The 16,731-nt window shown below is 40.9% G+C and overlaps 1 protein-coding gene across 6 annotated transcripts in view; it reads right to left on the bottom strand.

Moving 5' to 3' along the window:
- Positions 1 to 16,731, bottom strand: part of LOC121531951 (voltage-dependent calcium channel subunit alpha-2/delta-1) — a 106,134-nt gene that overhangs the window by 28,775 nt on the left and 60,628 nt on the right. For 2 of the 6 annotated variants that reach the window (XM_041837540.2, XM_041837542.2), the window contains exons 11-25: positions 16,469 to 16,627; positions 16,012 to 16,116; positions 15,386 to 15,464; positions 15,196 to 15,245; positions 14,830 to 14,919; positions 14,635 to 14,709; positions 14,396 to 14,476; positions 7,804 to 7,878; positions 6,828 to 6,887; positions 3,252 to 3,323; positions 2,743 to 2,814; positions 2,486 to 2,547; positions 2,058 to 2,134; positions 1,474 to 1,482; positions 678 to 686 (exon numbers count right to left, since the gene is read on the bottom strand). In XM_041837540.2, the coding sequence (XP_041693474.1) occupies positions 678 to 686; positions 1,474 to 1,482; positions 2,058 to 2,134; positions 2,486 to 2,547; positions 2,743 to 2,814; positions 3,252 to 3,323; positions 6,828 to 6,887; positions 7,804 to 7,878; positions 14,396 to 14,476; positions 14,635 to 14,709; positions 14,830 to 14,919; positions 15,196 to 15,245; positions 15,386 to 15,464; positions 16,012 to 16,116; positions 16,469 to 16,627 (1,075 nt within the window). The remainder of the gene's footprint in view (positions 1 to 677; positions 687 to 1,473; positions 1,483 to 2,057; positions 2,135 to 2,485; positions 2,548 to 2,742; positions 2,815 to 3,251; positions 3,324 to 6,827; positions 6,888 to 7,803; positions 7,879 to 14,395; positions 14,477 to 14,634; positions 14,710 to 14,829; positions 14,920 to 15,195; positions 15,246 to 15,385; positions 15,465 to 16,011; positions 16,117 to 16,468; positions 16,628 to 16,731) is intronic. The other 4 variants (XM_041837544.2, XM_041837545.2, XM_041837543.2 and 1 more) reach the window with 3 other exon arrangements.

Below are 16,731 nucleotides of genomic sequence, written 5' to 3'. Positions count from 1 at the left end.
CTCTAGGAGACAGAACGCGTCTCCTTTCTGAGCGGTATGATGGCTGCGTGGTCCCATGGTGTTTATACTTGCGGACTATTGTTTGTACATATGAACGTGGTACCTTTAGGCGTTTGGAAATTGCTCCCAAGGATGAACCAGACTTGTGGAGGTCTACAATTTTTTTTCTGAGGTCTTGGCTGATTTCTTTTGATTTTCCCATGATGTCAAGCAAAGAGGCACTTAGTTTGAAGGTAGGCCTTGAAATACATCCACAGGTACACCTCCAATTGACTCAAATGATGTCAATTAGCCTATCAGAAGCTTCTAAAGCCATGACATCATTTTCAGGAATTTTCCAAGCTGTTTAAAGGCACAGTCAACTTAGTGTATGTAAACTTCTGACCCACTGGAATTGTGATACAGTGAATTATAAGTGAAATAATCTGTCTGTAAACAATTGTTGGAAATATTACTTGTGTCATGCACAAAGTAGATGTCCTAATCGACTTGCCAAAACTATAGTTTGTTAACAAGAAATTTGTGGAGTGGTTGAAAAACAAGTTTTAATGACTCCAACCTAAGTTTATGTAAACTTCAGACTTCAACTGTATGAGGTGCCGGGTAGACAGGAAGAAAAGGTGTGGAGTGAAACTGTAGTGATGGAACAAGCAGATGAGGGGAAGAAGAATACTTGCCCTTTTGCCCTGTAGTTTCAGCAGAGCGCGAGAGAGAGGGAGCGGGAGAGAAAGAGAGAGAGATGGGGGGGGGGGGAGTAGAGAGAGGGAGACAGAGAAATAGAGAGAAAACAGAACCATTGGGATTTCAGATGTCTTATCAAATTCATGTTACACCAATATCAGAAGTCTTAAAAGAATGGAAATCTGATCTAAAACAACCACACTATCCAAACTGAGAGGTGCTACCATGCAATAACGTATAGTACATCCACAGTTACTCCAGCACAGTATCTGTCTCTCCTGTTATTCCATGTGACAGGCTTTGGCTTTGGATTTCACTATGTTCTTTCAAATAGAGTTCCTACACTCGTAAAGACATCAATGTCAATCAATCAATCTCTTAAAAGAAGACATCATGAGAAAAATGTCCATTAAATTGAAACAGTCATGCCAGCAGTCTGTGAAACCGTTTACTGATGGTTCAGTATCAAAAGGTTCATGACTATCTGGAGCATAATCAAATAATTTTAATAGCATGTAAAACATGACAGGCAGATTGTGGTACATCTCCTCTAAGGACTGGGCATGGTAGGAATCACATGGACCTCAGCTCTTCTCTCTTTTACTCTCTATCACTATAGATTTGTCATTCATTTTCCCTTCTTTCCTTCCATCTCGTTTTACCTCCTTTTGTTTCGCTCTGTCACCGTGTAGAATTAATATACTTCATCATGCAAACACATACACATGATCATGCAGAGACTGGAGGACAGATAATGAAAAGTGAGTTTACACCAGAAAATAGAGTACTTGCCCCATGGAGCTGTACGGATCCCATTAAGGGGCAGATAGAGAGAGGACATGAGGGGAACATTAAAGTCAACAGAGAGTTGGATAGTTTGTAGAGGTGGATTTATCTTGTACATCAGAGGTACAGTACAGGAACCATGTGATAAAGCCACTATGAGTAGTGATAAACCAGGTCTGGGTAGAGAAAGAGGTGAAGACAGATTAAGTCTAGAGGAAAGCCCTGGAGAACAGTCAGGCTGTGTAAGGTAACATGCCTCCTCTGCCCTCAGATTCAAAGAAAGGGAACAGAGGAACAAGAGATGGAAAAAAAGAGGGGAAAGAGGGAGAGAAGGAACAAGGAGAGCGGGTGGGGTGCATCAGAGCTGATGGAGGGAGGGAGGGAGGGAGGGAGGGGAAGTATGTGATCTGGGAAAGGGTGATGGAGAGGGAGAGTAGGGTGGAGGGAGAGAGAGAGAGACTTCAGCTGACTGGACCATGTGGCCACACTATAAAGGAGGAATATTGGCAAAACTCACTGATCTGAGTGAGCAGAGTCGTTGTGGCGTGTTTGTTTTGTGGCTGTGTGCCTGGGTGTGAGTGTGTTCTCACCCATGGCCTGTCTGATGGTGTCTCCCAGTTTTGCCTGTATGTAGTGTTCACTGTAGGTAGGCAGGACCAGAGCCAAGCTGGGGAAATAAAGGTATTGTCATTATACAGGACCCTGTCCTTTCTCTATTGACACACTGAGGGCGAAGCTTGGAAAAACTTGTTCCATCCACAAGGTGACAGAACACTGAACATCTGCATTTAAACACAATTCAGTGGTTGAGAAATGGGTTTTACTGTGATGGAGAGAGACAGAGAGTGCCCCCTACTGGCCTGAACTGATCGTATTCATGAAGTAGAGATCTGAGACCACTGTAACGTTACAGCAAGCTATCCAATCCTTTCAGATCACTACAAGTTTCTAGGGGATAAAGCTAGGGGTTAAAGGTTGTTTCTGGACTGGGTCAACATCTCTCAGTCCTCTTGCTTACCTGTAGTCTGTTCCATTGACCTGAGCCCAGGTGTAAGTTCTTACTCCTCTGTCGATGTACCTCTGTCAGAGAACACACACACACACACACACACACACACAAATGTACATACACAGACACAGAAGTGTTAAAACAGTCATAATCCTAAATCGTAAACTACAAATAACTCACTTCCTCCTTAATCATGCACTGATGTCACTAGGAGATGTGTAAGTGAGTATTAATAACAATGTATCTTTCATTTGTGCTGATCTCACCTCATCCTGAGTTTTAACTAGAGTATCTATGGTCTCTTCACCTGGGTTCCCATCTATCATCATTCTCCTGATCTAGAGAGAGAGAGAGAGAGAGAGAGAGAGAGAGAGAGAGAGAGAGAGAGAGAGAGAGAGAGAGAGAGAGAGAGAGAGAGAGAGAGAGAGAGAGAGAGAGAGAGAGGGAGAGAGATCATGCATGCGTGGTTGTGTGTGTGTGAGAGAGGGTCTGATCTCTCTACCGTTCTCTCTCTAAAACACAGTGCACATCTGTACAATAGTGAGAGAGAAAGAGGGGAATAACAGGAGATTGGTAGCACATACATATGCTGAACTTCCCTCTTGCAGTGTATATGAAAGAAGCAGGATGAAAGGAGAGGGAGAGACAGACAGAGATGGGGTATCCACTGCTTCTGTAAACATGTCCTCTCATTTATAGCCAGTCACTGTATAAATCACACTCAGTGAGCTTTAGTAGGAGACAGGACACAACTAACACCTGTGTGTGTGTTTACCTGGACTTTGATGTCGTTCTCCAGTTCAGCATCGAGGAAGTCCAGAGTGACAGGCTCCTGGAATTTAGGGTTCTGAGGAGAGGTGAGTGTTTAGTCTGGTGGATGAGTTACCACGATACACACACGCGCACACGCACGCACACACACACACACAGTACCCATAAATAAATGAATTCAATATTTACAAGCCAGTGAATACAGTATAACTATGGAAAGAAACATTGGGTTATTGTAGAAACTTATGCTTGTATATTCAATAGCATGACCTTGTTTGATATCGGTCCCCCTGAAGAGTTGTTACAGTGAGTTGAAACGCAGTAGACCAGGGATCATCAACTAGATTCAGCCGCGGGCTGATTTTTTTCTTGAGCGGATGGTCGGCGGACCGGAACATAATTACAAATAATTTGGAGACTGCAAATTGACCGCAAGAAGCCCAAACAGATATAATGTTTGACTAAAACATAATAACTTCAAACCTTGCTTACATTTGTATACGATCATGTGTCTCTTTTTTTTGCGTGGGAATACTTGTGAACAGATTTCTTAAATTAAAATCACTTTGAGCTGTTTTCCTGGTGTTCTTACAGTCTTTCATATGCCAATGAAAATTCAACAACAAAAAACTTGCTCATAAAACTTGGGAGGCCAAACAAAATCACAGCCGCCAGTTGGGAAACTCTGCAGTAGACTGTGTGATGTATATTTTTCAGTCATGGGTTCTTAGCATGGCTTCAGGCCATAGAGTACAACTCTGCTCCTTACCCTGTCGCGTTTTACAGTATATACTGTACATTCAGACAAAGAGCCTAGTTTATACAGCTGAGAACCAACTGACCGGAATACTCCAGCTTGTGTGTGTGTGTGTGTGTGTGTGTGTGTTGCGTGCATGCATGATGGTTGAGTCTGTGTGTGTGTGTGTGCCTGTTTGAGTTTTTGTGTGTGTGTGTGTGTGTATGTTTGATACAGACTAATTGTAGACTGTATTAATGTCAGTAGTTACACCCTCCTCCGTGCGTATCAGAGACTGTATAATGTTATAAAGTAGCAGCAGAACTACTCTGTTAAAGCACCAGTAAATGGATGGAACCTGATACTCTGGCTCCTAGCAACACTGCTCTACCTTTAGAATGTATACACTTTATAGAAGGTTCATATGGATTTAGTTCCCACAAAAGCTACATACACACACTGTGATGATGATGATGATGATGATAATGATGATGATGATTAAATTATCCTTACATTGGATGAAGAGAGAAAAGAAAGATGGAACAGTGGAGAAAGAGGAGGAAGATGATGAGGATCTCAGCATGGGAACAAAATACAAATAATAGTTAGAGGCCATAAGATGATACAGAAAATACAAGCACATTAAATAAACAGTACAAAAAATGAAGGAGAGAGGATGAAAGTATAATATACAGAGAAATAGAATAAGCAAGAAAGCAAAAAAAGAAAGAAAGCAAGAAAGAGAGTTGCAAAGTGAGTGGGTGGGGGAGAGAGATCAAAATCCAACACCAAATGTAACGAGGGATTTGTGTGATGAGTATGAAATGGGTTTTCTATTGAACCACAATCACACACAGACAATAACACAAGAACAAGAGAGAAAAGAGAGAATGTGTTCAAAGAGTCCAAGGTCACCCTCCATATTCACACACTCCTCTGTTTCTCTGATCACACATGCACACACGCTTGCACACACACACAGATCATACACAGTAAGATTGACCATGCCCTTTCACTGGAATGCCTTACAGTACTGTACCGGAGGGATTATGGACATGATTTATAAAGCAAGCGTATGATGTGAATATAAATAGGAATTCATGACAATAGTGCACAGATTAATTCATACAGTTTCATGAATTGATCCATCAAGTCCCAGTGAGAAAGACAAATCAGTAGCAGTACTAGAAAGGGACCTGCTGTAACCCTGGTCCATCTCTCTCTCTCTCTCTCTCTCTCTCTCTCTCTCTCTCTCTCTCTCTCTCTCTCTCTCTCTCTCTCTCTCTCTCTCTCTCTCTCTCTCTCTCTCTCTCTCTCTCTCTCTCTCTCTCTCTCTCTCTCTCTCTCTCTCTCTCTCTCTCTCTCTCTCTCTCTCACGCACGCACACATGCGCACATACACCCAAACTTCTAGATACTGACATGACATATGGATTAGACGCAAGAAACACTATCTAATAACAACTATTCACTATTATTATCTATTCCTCCCCTACCTACTGAGTATGATGCTCTAAGGCTACAGTAGCAGGAAAACACTGACCACGCTGTTGTTCAGCAGCAGTGCTTTTACTGATAGGAATGATTAAAAATTCAAAAAGGCGCTCGCACATCTGAGCTATCTTTGTTGCAAGTGCATGGTAACAACAGAATAACATGAAGGAAAAGAGAAACCTGCACACTGCTCTTGCTAGTAATCACTATTTATTATTAAGCTTTACGTATCGGCCTCAAGGCCTTTGTCAGAGCTTATGTGAGTGTTTGTAATTTGCACCCTTATGTAGACATTGCTCCACCCACATCCATTTAGTGCATCGAATGGGGTTGGACTCAAGAAAAAAAAACTGTACATAAATGTATTAAACACTGATTGGAATGATTGAAAATTACGCTTTGGTTCGTTCAACCTATTCTATTCAATTGATCTGAAATTAAAAAACTAATATGACAGATCAATGGGATTTTTTAAATTGAATGAAAGCTTCTAAAATGCTTTCAACTCCTCATGCACATGCGCATTGAATAGCGATGGGGGCGATATAGCGGTGGCAGCCTATCAGAAGAGTTGGAGGCGTGGCTTATTGGGCTGTGGCTTTCAGTTTGCTATTTTTGTCTACACGAGAAAGTGAATGTCATTACAGTTAATGTGGTCTATTGTATTCGTTATTCAAACTTAAACTTGCCAGTGTCTGTAATGATACTTGCATAAGTGCATGTGATACTAAAGAGCCTGTCAAGTGTTATATGTTAAGGTATCCAATGCTTGGTTACGATATTGTTGCTACTTACTTGTGTAAAGAATATTTTCGGAAACATAATTTTATGTTATTGAACTAACATAATTTCTTGATTTATAGAGAACTTATTTCATTGCGGGTAACCCATAGGTAATTCCATATTAAAAAGTTAACTTGGAACAAGATGAAAACATGGGTTGTATTTACATGAACTATTAGTTTGTATTTGTTATTTATTATTTATTAGGTTTAACCAAAGGGGTAAAGTAAGTTGAGTGCTGAAAGAAATAGGTTGCAACTTAAAATATAGGTTTGGTAATAATCAAATAAAACGGTTGGCATTGAATCATATATTTGGTTTCAACAAATGTGGTATTTTTCAACTGAGAAAACATAACTAATTTACTTGTAACCAGTTTAAGTAATTTTCTTAGGTTGATCCAAGGAGTCATTTTCTAGTGTACCATCACTTTAGTAGATTTTACTGGACACACACACTCCACTCAATGATCTAACAGTTAAAGACCAGCCCTAAGGGCTACTAATCTACATCTATAATATGTTCTACTATAGTACATCTACTATCTATCTATCCTACTCTCTCTCACCTCATGGAACGTGATGGCATATGGCTTATTGAGTCTTGTCTTGCGGTTACGGATCCTTTTCTAACACATACATAATGAGAGAGATGCAGGGAGCATTTCAGTGGGAGACAACATCTCTATTTGATAATAATATGAATTCATTGGCCAGGCACTATTATCTAAATAGAATAAACGTTAACACATACAGTATGTGGCCAGGCGGGACTCAAACCATGACCGTTGCAACCTTCAACAAAAGGGTTGCGTCTGTAGCAAATTTCAGCACGGTTATAATCACATTAGTCACAAGGCCTTCTGATGGCATTCATCTCTGATCCCCTCCCTGTTTCAAACCCTGACTGACACACTTACACACATGGTTCCTCCTTGGGAAACCTATACAACACTGTTCAAGACCTCCAGTCACTTTGAAACGGTTCCCTCTGGAAGAGGCTGCACGCCTTTACACACGAACACCCTGTGTATGCTGTGCATTGGTTAGGGTTAAGTGCCTGTGTGTGTATGTATAGATTGGATCCATGAGTGTGTGTCCATGTTGATTAGTGTTTTAAGGATGTGGCTGGATGAGATGTTAACATGTGTCCCAGGCCTCAGATCCAGAGAGGCCCCCCTCTGAACACAACAAGCCCCAACAGAGTGCCTGCGGGCCTGGGCAACACATGGCCCTCTGCAACCTGTCAAGACCTGGACAGCGGGTGTTGAGGAGGAAGAGGAGATCAGGAGAGGAGGAGAGGAAAGAGGGGAGGAATAGAAGAGGTAGGGAGGAGCAGTCGGTTGTGTTTCTCTAAAGGTGGCTCAGGACCATTATGGTGGCCTGTGGTTAGATATACTGCTACGATCATGTGTGGGTTCATATGAACATGAATAAGATCCACAGCAATCATAGTAGCACCTCAGAATGATCAGTCAACTCTGTATGAGTTGGGATTGTAAGACGTGGTAACATCATAATAGAAGACAGAGGGATAGTACATACCTTAGGTTGGAGGTTGGGGTGTAGCAGCACATATCCATTGGGGTCGATGGCAAAATAATATCCATTAGGTCCGATCTGAGGAGTGGAGGAACAGAGAGGGTTGCAGGAGACAGTTGAACATATTTTGTATACTACAGGGAACATGGATGTCTACTCACTACATCCCTGTTCTGGGTTATTTGAGTATCGATCATAAACATGATTGAGTTCATATGATAGAAGGCAGGGCTGTCAGAGTCTGTTATTTTCGTGCGAATAATTCGGACCAAAAAAATAAAAAGAGCACGTCTTGTTTATGAAGCTTTTCACACCAATTGCGAAATATCGCCACAATCTGTCAATTATTTATAAGGAACAGGTTAGATTTATGTCTTTTCACATGCGAAAATAAGCTGCAGACCAATATAAATTGTTATCTGGGAAACTGCCACTGACAGGTCCGTGGGTACGTAGTGTTCATTAATTTCTCTGCCTGGTTTGTCATTTGCAATGCATCAGTGCAGCACCGTATTAAGTTAGTCAATGTGATTACATCACACCAGAGCTATAAACGTCGTTCTCGCCATTCAAACTTCCCAGGTTCATTGCCAATGATGTATCCCAGGGATTCCCAAACTTTTTTGGCCCACAACCCCATTTTGATATGAAAATGTTTTCGCAATCCCATAACTGATATAATCAATGGCCAATGTTTACTTTTTTTTATTGAGGATATGACAGTATTTTACATAGTCTGACAGTACTTTTGACACTACAATCTGAAGGAAGTATGGTTTACATTTTTTTCAAACTGCTTACACACGTTTTCAAAACTATGTCTCCTTTTTTCAAAACTCTACACACAATTCCCAGAAATGCACACACAAAATGCAAAATGCCTCACATCTCCTTCAAAATGTAACACTGCATTCAAAATGCCATAAACACATGTCAGAATGAAGCATTTGCATCAAATGGCAAACACTTATTTCATAATAGTAAATTTTTGGATATACCATGTAAACACTGTTGTTCTAAATCTAAAGCTCTTTGGTCTTTCATAGGCTTATATCTACATTTCAGTACAATGTTCTACAGTGAAAGTAATCTGCTGAGAGGGGTAACAAGTACACTGTAAACACCAATGCAATGTAGAAACAGAAAATATTTATTAGGCCAAACATCATTGTTGTATACAGTAGCATACAACAAAACCATAAACATATGTAAACCAAAAGTACATTCTTTAGAATCCAGTAAAGAACACAATTGTGTGTGTGGGGTCCCAGGGGGGCAGTCCAGGAATTGGTAGGGGGGGGGGCAGTCACCAGTGCTAAGCTACGCTTCATCCCTTCTCCGGGCTGGGTCTGGCCACAATACTTCGTCCACATCACAAGATACGTTTTCCCTTGCCAAACATCGAGGGAAGTATCTCCTAGCATGGCGTCCTCCATTGCCTGGAGAAGCGGCATGTGGGCATAGGGTTGACGATCATACACTTTCCAGCGCCAGGCTGAGAAGAATTCCTCTATGGGATTTAGAAAAGGTGAATATGGGGGTAGGTACAAAACTACAAATTGTGGATGGGTGGCAAACCAATTTTGGACCAGAACAGCCCGGTGAAAACGAACATTGTCCCATATAACCACAAATCTAGCAGGCTCCTGATCTGGATCAGGGACAAGCATTGTGTAAATTGCATCCAGAAAAGTGAGCATATGGCCGGTGTTGTACGGACCCAGTGTGGCATTGTGATGGAGGACCCCGTTTTGAGTGATGACAGCACACATAATTATATTACCCCCACGCTGTCCAGGGACATTGGTAATTGCCCTCTGTCCTATTACATTTCTTCAGTTTTGGTGAGGTTGAAGCCAACCTCATCCACATAAATAAATTAATGGCGAATTACATGGGCATCCATCTCCAATACTCTCTGTAACAGACAAAAGGATATACAGATGAGTAAATATGGTATGTCTGAAGTACTGGAAGCAGTGTTGCATACATACCTCTACAAAGTCATGTCACAGATTCTTGACTCTGTCAGAGTTTCTCTCAAATGGCACATTGTAAAGTTGTTTCATCGTCACTTGGTGCCGTTGGAGGATGCGTTGTATGGTCGACAGCCTTACAGCATTGATGTTGTTAAATATGGTGTCATTATTCAAGATATGCTCTCTTATCTCTCGATCCTAATTGCATTGTTGGCCAAAACCATATTTATAATTGCAGTCCTCGTCCTCCATGATGTCTTTGCCTTTCCACTCTGTACAGAATTCAAACACAGTATGTGTTCAGCATAGGAACTGTAAACAATGTACAAAAAAATGTAGTACAGCATGATAACCAACCTCATTCATTCAATGCAGTGCAGTAAATGGATGGCTTAGAGTTACAAATGTTTATGCAATACTATGCAGTCATACGTATTTTACAGTACATTACTGTAATGCTAAAATAGTTATTAGATAGTTGCATACCTGTTCTCATTTATGAAGGTTCGAATTATGGACGCCACTGTAAATCGACTCAAGTTGGGCTGGACTCTCAGTCCAGCCTCTCTCATGGTCAAACCGTGGTTGATCACATGATCAACAAATGTTGCCCTAATCTCATCAGAGATGGCTCTCCTTCCTTCTCTTCTTTGCCCTTGTCCTCTTCTTCCTCTTCCTCTTCCTCTTACTCCTCCTCCTCTTCCAACTCTTCGTCTTTGAATTTGTCCTTGTTGTTGTCCCCTGCCTCTCCCTCCTACTCCTCTTGCTCTCTGTCCATTGTTGGCATCCATTGTTCAAAACAGGTAATCTGACCTTTGACCTATTTATAGGCCTATACTACAGTAAATCAGTGATTGGTTAGTGATCAGTTAAGCAATTAGTGTTTGCACATGTGAGGAGTGTGTGTGACCTGGTGAATAAGTGTAGCATTTTGATTGGTTGTGTTTGGAAAAGGAAAGCAAGTCACTTCCTGTTAGATCTTTGTGTTTTAGGTAGAGAATTGTGTGTAGTGTTTTGAAAAAAGTGTTTTATGCAATTGACAACTGAGTCAAAGGCTGAGAAATAGCTTATGTTTTTGGAGATGTTGTGTGTAGTTTTGCACTTTGAGTGAGAGGTTTCAAAAATCGTGTGACATGAAAAGATTTTGTTTGTAAGCAGTTGGAAAAAACAGTAAAGTGACTGAACTGCATAAGAATGGTATTGGAAAGTTCAGAAGATCATCAGACAATACTTTTGTATGATCTTCTGTGTAGAAAATAACATAATCATTAACCACGTTTCCATCCACAGTATTATGGAGTATTTAAAAAAAAAAATCACGATAGCTGTAATGGAAACAGGACTTTCGGTACAATTTTATAAATGCAGACAGATAATTTGTTCGTTCGACATGATGGGATCTTTTTGTGTCTGTAATATTAATTATGCGAGAAATGGTGGTGGAAACGCCTTTATGCGCAAATATTGATATAATAACCATCATATCAAAGTAAACTTGGAGTCACGAGATTATATGGTGTGTGGTCCTCCAACTACGACTCGGGAAACCATGCAGTTTATTAGGCTACAGATTAAATAAATGATGATGCACTTCACAGGGTGGTGAAAGTGCACTGTGACCTTGATGCTCCTTTCCAATACATTTCAAGGGTCTTATTCTAGTGACATGATGAGCGATGCTTGACTGCCGTTTGACAAATAAAAATATTATTATCCATAATAATCTCATAATGTAGACTAGCCTACCAGCACAGCCTGTATTTGCAAGCTGTTGGCTATAGCGTACATGCCAAGACCAGAATAGGCACATTTGCTATTTAACACAATAGTTTTTGCGACAGAGCTGAAAATGCGATGGAAACACATTGAACTTTAGATTTTTATTTGGTGCATGAAAACATATGTGAAAAAGTACATTCTGTGTGCACTACATCATCACACACAGATTTGTATCTGCAATAAGTCCATTTGGTGGAAACACACCACTGGTGGGAAAATTGCATATTTACTTTATGCATATTTTAGAATATTCGCATGAAAATCTGTCGCCAATTGGATGGAAACCTAGCTAGTGATGATGTTCTTTTCCTCCAGTCTGATTTTGTGCCTGGTCTCGTCCACTATGTTCTAATGAGTCCTGCGCAGCTTGAAGAAAGAAACAGAAGCCATATGTGTCTCTGAGAGTCTTATCTTTCAGTGATGGGGTCATAATATTTTGTAGCTTAAACGGTTCAATAGAAAGAGCCACATTTGTAGGAAGAAAACAGAAACCATTCTGTTTATTACAACTGCATCTAGTGGCTATCGGAGGTTACTAATGTAGCCCCGGTTCTATGAACCAAGCACAATTATTTTAATTTTATTTCAGAGTTTCTCTCGAGACCCCTTTTTCAAATCAGGTGACCCCACATGGGGTAAGCCATTCAGCAAGCAAGAGGATTGATCGATGCTTCTCTCCTCTAATAGGCCTAGGCTTATTAGTTTTAAAAAATTGCTTGAAATAACTTTCAAATTACCAGTCAAAAGTTTGGACACATTCAAGGTTTGTCTTTATTTTTTTTTAAATTTTACATTGTAGAATAATAGTGAAGACATCAAAACTATGAAATAACACATATGGAATCATGTAGTAACCAAAAAAGTGTTAAACAAATCAAAATATAGTTTGTATTTGAGATTCTTCAAATAGCCCCCCTTTGCCTTGATGACAGCTTTGCACACTCTTGGCATTCTCTCAGCCAGCTTCATGAGGTAATCACCTGGAATACATTTCAATTAACAGGTGTGCCTTCTTAAAAGTTAATTTGTGGAATTTCTTTCCTTCATAATGCGTTTGGGCCAATGAGTTGTGTTGTGACAAGGTAGGGGGAGTGTACAGAAGAGAGCCCTATTTGGTAAAAGACCAAGTCCATATTTTGGCAAGAACATCTCAAATAAGCAGTCCATCATTTCTTTAAGACATGAAGGTCAGTCAATCTTGAACATTTCAATGGAAATGTGGAAATGTGTCCTTTGGTTTGGAGTCCAAATTGGAGATTTCTGGTTCAAACTGCTGTGTCATTGTGAGACCCGGTGTGGGTGAACGGATGATCTACGCATGTGTAGTTCCCACCGTAAAGCATGAAGGAGGAGGTGTTTTGGTGTGGGGGTGCTTTGCTGGTGACACTGTCTGTGATTTATTTAGAATTTAAGGCACACTTAACCAGCATGGCTACCACAGCATCCTGCAGCGATACGCCATCCCATCTGGTTTGGGCTTAGTGGGACTATCATTTGTTTTTCAACAGGACAATGAGCCAACACACCTCCAGGCTGTGTAAGGGCTATTTTACCAAGAAGGAGAGTGATGAAGTGCTGCATCAGATGACCTGGCCTCCACCTCAACCCAATTGATATGGTTTGGGATGAGTCGGATGGCAGAGTGAAGAAAAAGCAGTCAACAAGTGCTCAGCATATGTGGGAACTCCTTCAAGACTGTTGGAAAAGCATTCCAGGTGAAACTGGTTGAGAGAATGCCAAGAGTGTGCAAAGCTGGCATCAAGGCAAAGGGTGGCTATTTGATGAATCTCAAATATAAAATATATTTTGATTTGTTTAACATTTTCTTGGTTACTACATGATTCCATATGTGTTATTTCATAGTTTTGATGTCTTCACTACAATTCTACAATGTAAAAAATATAAAAATAAAGAAAAACCCTTGAATGAGTAGGTGTGTCCAAACTTTTGACTGGTACTATATATTGCTGCTCTTTTAAGAGCTATGAGGGGGAAGTGATAAACCAGTGGAGTTGCCAGCAGAGATGCGTGAATTGCTCAAGAAGGGTACAGTGAAGTATACAGAGAGATGTGTAAGTTAGAAGTAAATATAGCTATATATAATAGGCCTGCTAAAGGGAATCTAGGCGACCACCTGTGCTATAGGCAACCCTAAAAGGAAGAGACAAAAAACTCTCCGCCTTATCAATAAGTGGTTGTACAAATTTAGATAAAGCACTCAAATTAAAATGTAGTGTCAACATAACCACCCATTGCTTCACTAAAGTTGATCAACGGCTGATCATTAGGCTATAGACAGGTTGCGTGCGTGTGCTTCTATTTTCTAATGGTTGTCAATTTCATCTTCATATAGCCGATATCACAGCTGTCTATATCTCCCCCTTAAAACATTCCTCATCAATTTATATGATAAGCTACATTGATTTAGCATTATCCTATAATGGAGGCTAGTTTTGATATCCTACAGAAAGGATTTGAATCTAAGGCAAGGTTTACGTTTTTGGGAAAGAGGAAATGTGATTTGCTTATGTTTTTGAGTGAGATACGTTGCAGGCGGCTTTGATTGATGGGTCCTTTTAAGTGGGTGGGTGTTCGTTTATGAGTTCGCTAATTCTCTATGTCCATTCAGAAAGTTTCCTAAAATTGGCAGAGCCTGTCTGGAGGGAAAAGTGCATCGGACTTGTTGTGAATGGTTTAGTGTGTCAAAATCAGAATCTGTATTTTTTGGGAATTCGGATGAAAAGACCGAAATGCAGTTGGTGTGAAAAGGACTTAACACTGAGACTGAATTAGGAAAATAAGGAGTGTTATGGTGTGTTAGTGTGTGTGTCACTCACAGTGAAGCGCGGCGTGAGCTTCTTGATGTCATCTAGTGACACGTCAATCCCCATCACCCCTAGGATCAACTGGTTCTGAATCTGACAGAGAGGGAAAGATGCAGGAAGTTCAACATTTTAATTTAAAATTGAACAGTAAGAGTTATGTTGACTTAGAGGCTATTGGTGTCTAATGCTGGGATGGGATTATTTGAAGAAAGAATTGTGTGTTTGTGTGCCTGCTTGCGTGTGAGGATTACCTCTATACCCAAATCATCTTTATACTTGGTCTTGTTGAAGACAGGTAGGGTTCCTGTGATGACCAGACCTAGCTCCTAACACACACAGACAACGAAAGCTAAATTAAAGTAATCGCTGTTGGGTTTCAGAAACCTCCATTGTGGAGGTAGATTTTAGTGGGGTGCATTGTGGGATAGGAGGAAGTGATGTCATACCAGAGCGTCGAGGTAGACATTAGTCCACTGGACCTGCTTAGCGAGCTGGTCAGCTAGAACCATGGGTCTGCCCAGGACATCCAGGTACTCCTAGAACACACACATACACTCTTTTGAATACATTTTAGTCATTTAGCATACACTCTTATCCAGAGCGACTTACAGGAGCAATTAGGGTTAAGTGGCTTGCTCAAGGGCACATTGACAGATTTTTCACCTAGTCGGCTTTCGGTTACTGGCCCAACACTCTTAACCGCTAGGCTACGTGCCGCCGAATACACACCTTTAAGACAAAGTAAACCACATACATGTCTGGAACTAAATGAAACACACACACACACGTTCATGCAGAATGCTTATTATCACCTGAGTGTTGATGCGTATTGCTCCAATAGAGGGAATCTCATAGAAGTATCCTGGGAGAAACAGACAAAGGACTAAGATCAGGACCTTAGCTATCTACATAAGCAGACCCAACATGGAAACTCAAATGATACACAGCACTACCAGTGCTTAATATTTAGTACAAACAAACAACAACAACATTGTATCCTACCTTTATTAGCGCAGGCCATCCACTGGACTGGACCTTTATCATAGTTGTGTTGACCCACTGAGAACGTGAAGATTCGCACCTAGAACACAGAGACATGTGAATCGGTTAAAGACACATCTACATTGAACCGTAAGGTGTGTGATGAAAGTTAACAACTATAGTAGGTACTGTGTCTGAGAGGTTATTATGGGCCATATAATATCAAATGTAACTAGTGAGAAGGACTACTGTTACAGTGTACACAGGGGTTAGTTTGTGAAGGGCTGAGGATGGTGTTACCATGCTCTCTCTACCCCCCATCCTCTCAGTCTCATTTCATGTGCTGAGCAGAGAGAGCAGCTTTAGCTTTGGCAGAGTTGTCATCACACACTTCATATCTGCTACAAGGGATGACTGACAGTAACTGAGACTGATCTGTGTGTGTGTGTCTGCGCGTGTGTGGGTTAGTGTAATGATCATCTGGCCTCCACCTGTATAAACCATAGGATCAGCACACAGAATACTTCCTCAATATCCAACCAACCCATCACTCTGTTTCCCTTCATCATTCAGACCTGCTTTCATATTTACTACTATGAGGGTCACCGACTCAGTGGATTATACATTGTAGTGTGTGTTCACAGTACCTTCTTGTCAGCGTTGTATTTCTGCAGTATGGCCGACGCTCTCTCCTCTCCTCCATCAGTGAACAGCATGATGATCTTGTTACAGTTGGCTCTAGTGATGTTAGTCTGCACAGAGAAATCACGGGTTGCCAATCCTAACATACCTGATTGTGCTTAGGAAGGTACTACTGAGCAGCTGATGACTGAAATCAGGGTTGTAAAAGACTGGAGTAAAATCCTACACACCCAGGAGGTTGTTGGTCACTGGGTTAGAAAGTAGAGAGATACCCGCTATAACCAACAGAGGCCAGTGTCTGATCATAATCTATCATAACAGAAAGAGCAGAGCTCACAGTTGACACTGTATATTTTACATGAAGTATGTACCTGAAACTTCAACGTAAATCCGCTGGGTTGTCATTATACACATGTTGTAACAACTGTGTTATACTTCTAAACAGAGCATAGGGCCTCTTACTGCATAGAGCTGTTCGAAGGCAAACTCAAATCCCTTGGTATAGTTGGTGATGCCTTTAGCAGAGATGTTCTGAACAGCATCCTTCAAGATCTTCTTATTCCTCACGTTGGCCTGGACCAGGTGGTCAAAACACGCTGTGTTATTCACCCTGGTGTTGAACTGGTAGAGGGAGACATATTGAGGTTAGACATTTACGCACACACACAAAACACACACACACACACACACACACACACACACACATACATACACACACACACATC

Source organism: Coregonus clupeaformis, chromosome 19 (genome assembly GCF_020615455.1).
Source record: "Coregonus clupeaformis isolate EN_2021a chromosome 19, ASM2061545v1, whole genome shotgun sequence".
In the NCBI taxonomy this organism is placed as follows: Eukaryota; Metazoa; Chordata; class Actinopteri; order Salmoniformes; family Salmonidae; genus Coregonus; species Coregonus clupeaformis.
Note: the sequence above shows the minus strand (reverse complement) of the source record. Positions and strands in the feature narration are given on the sequence as shown.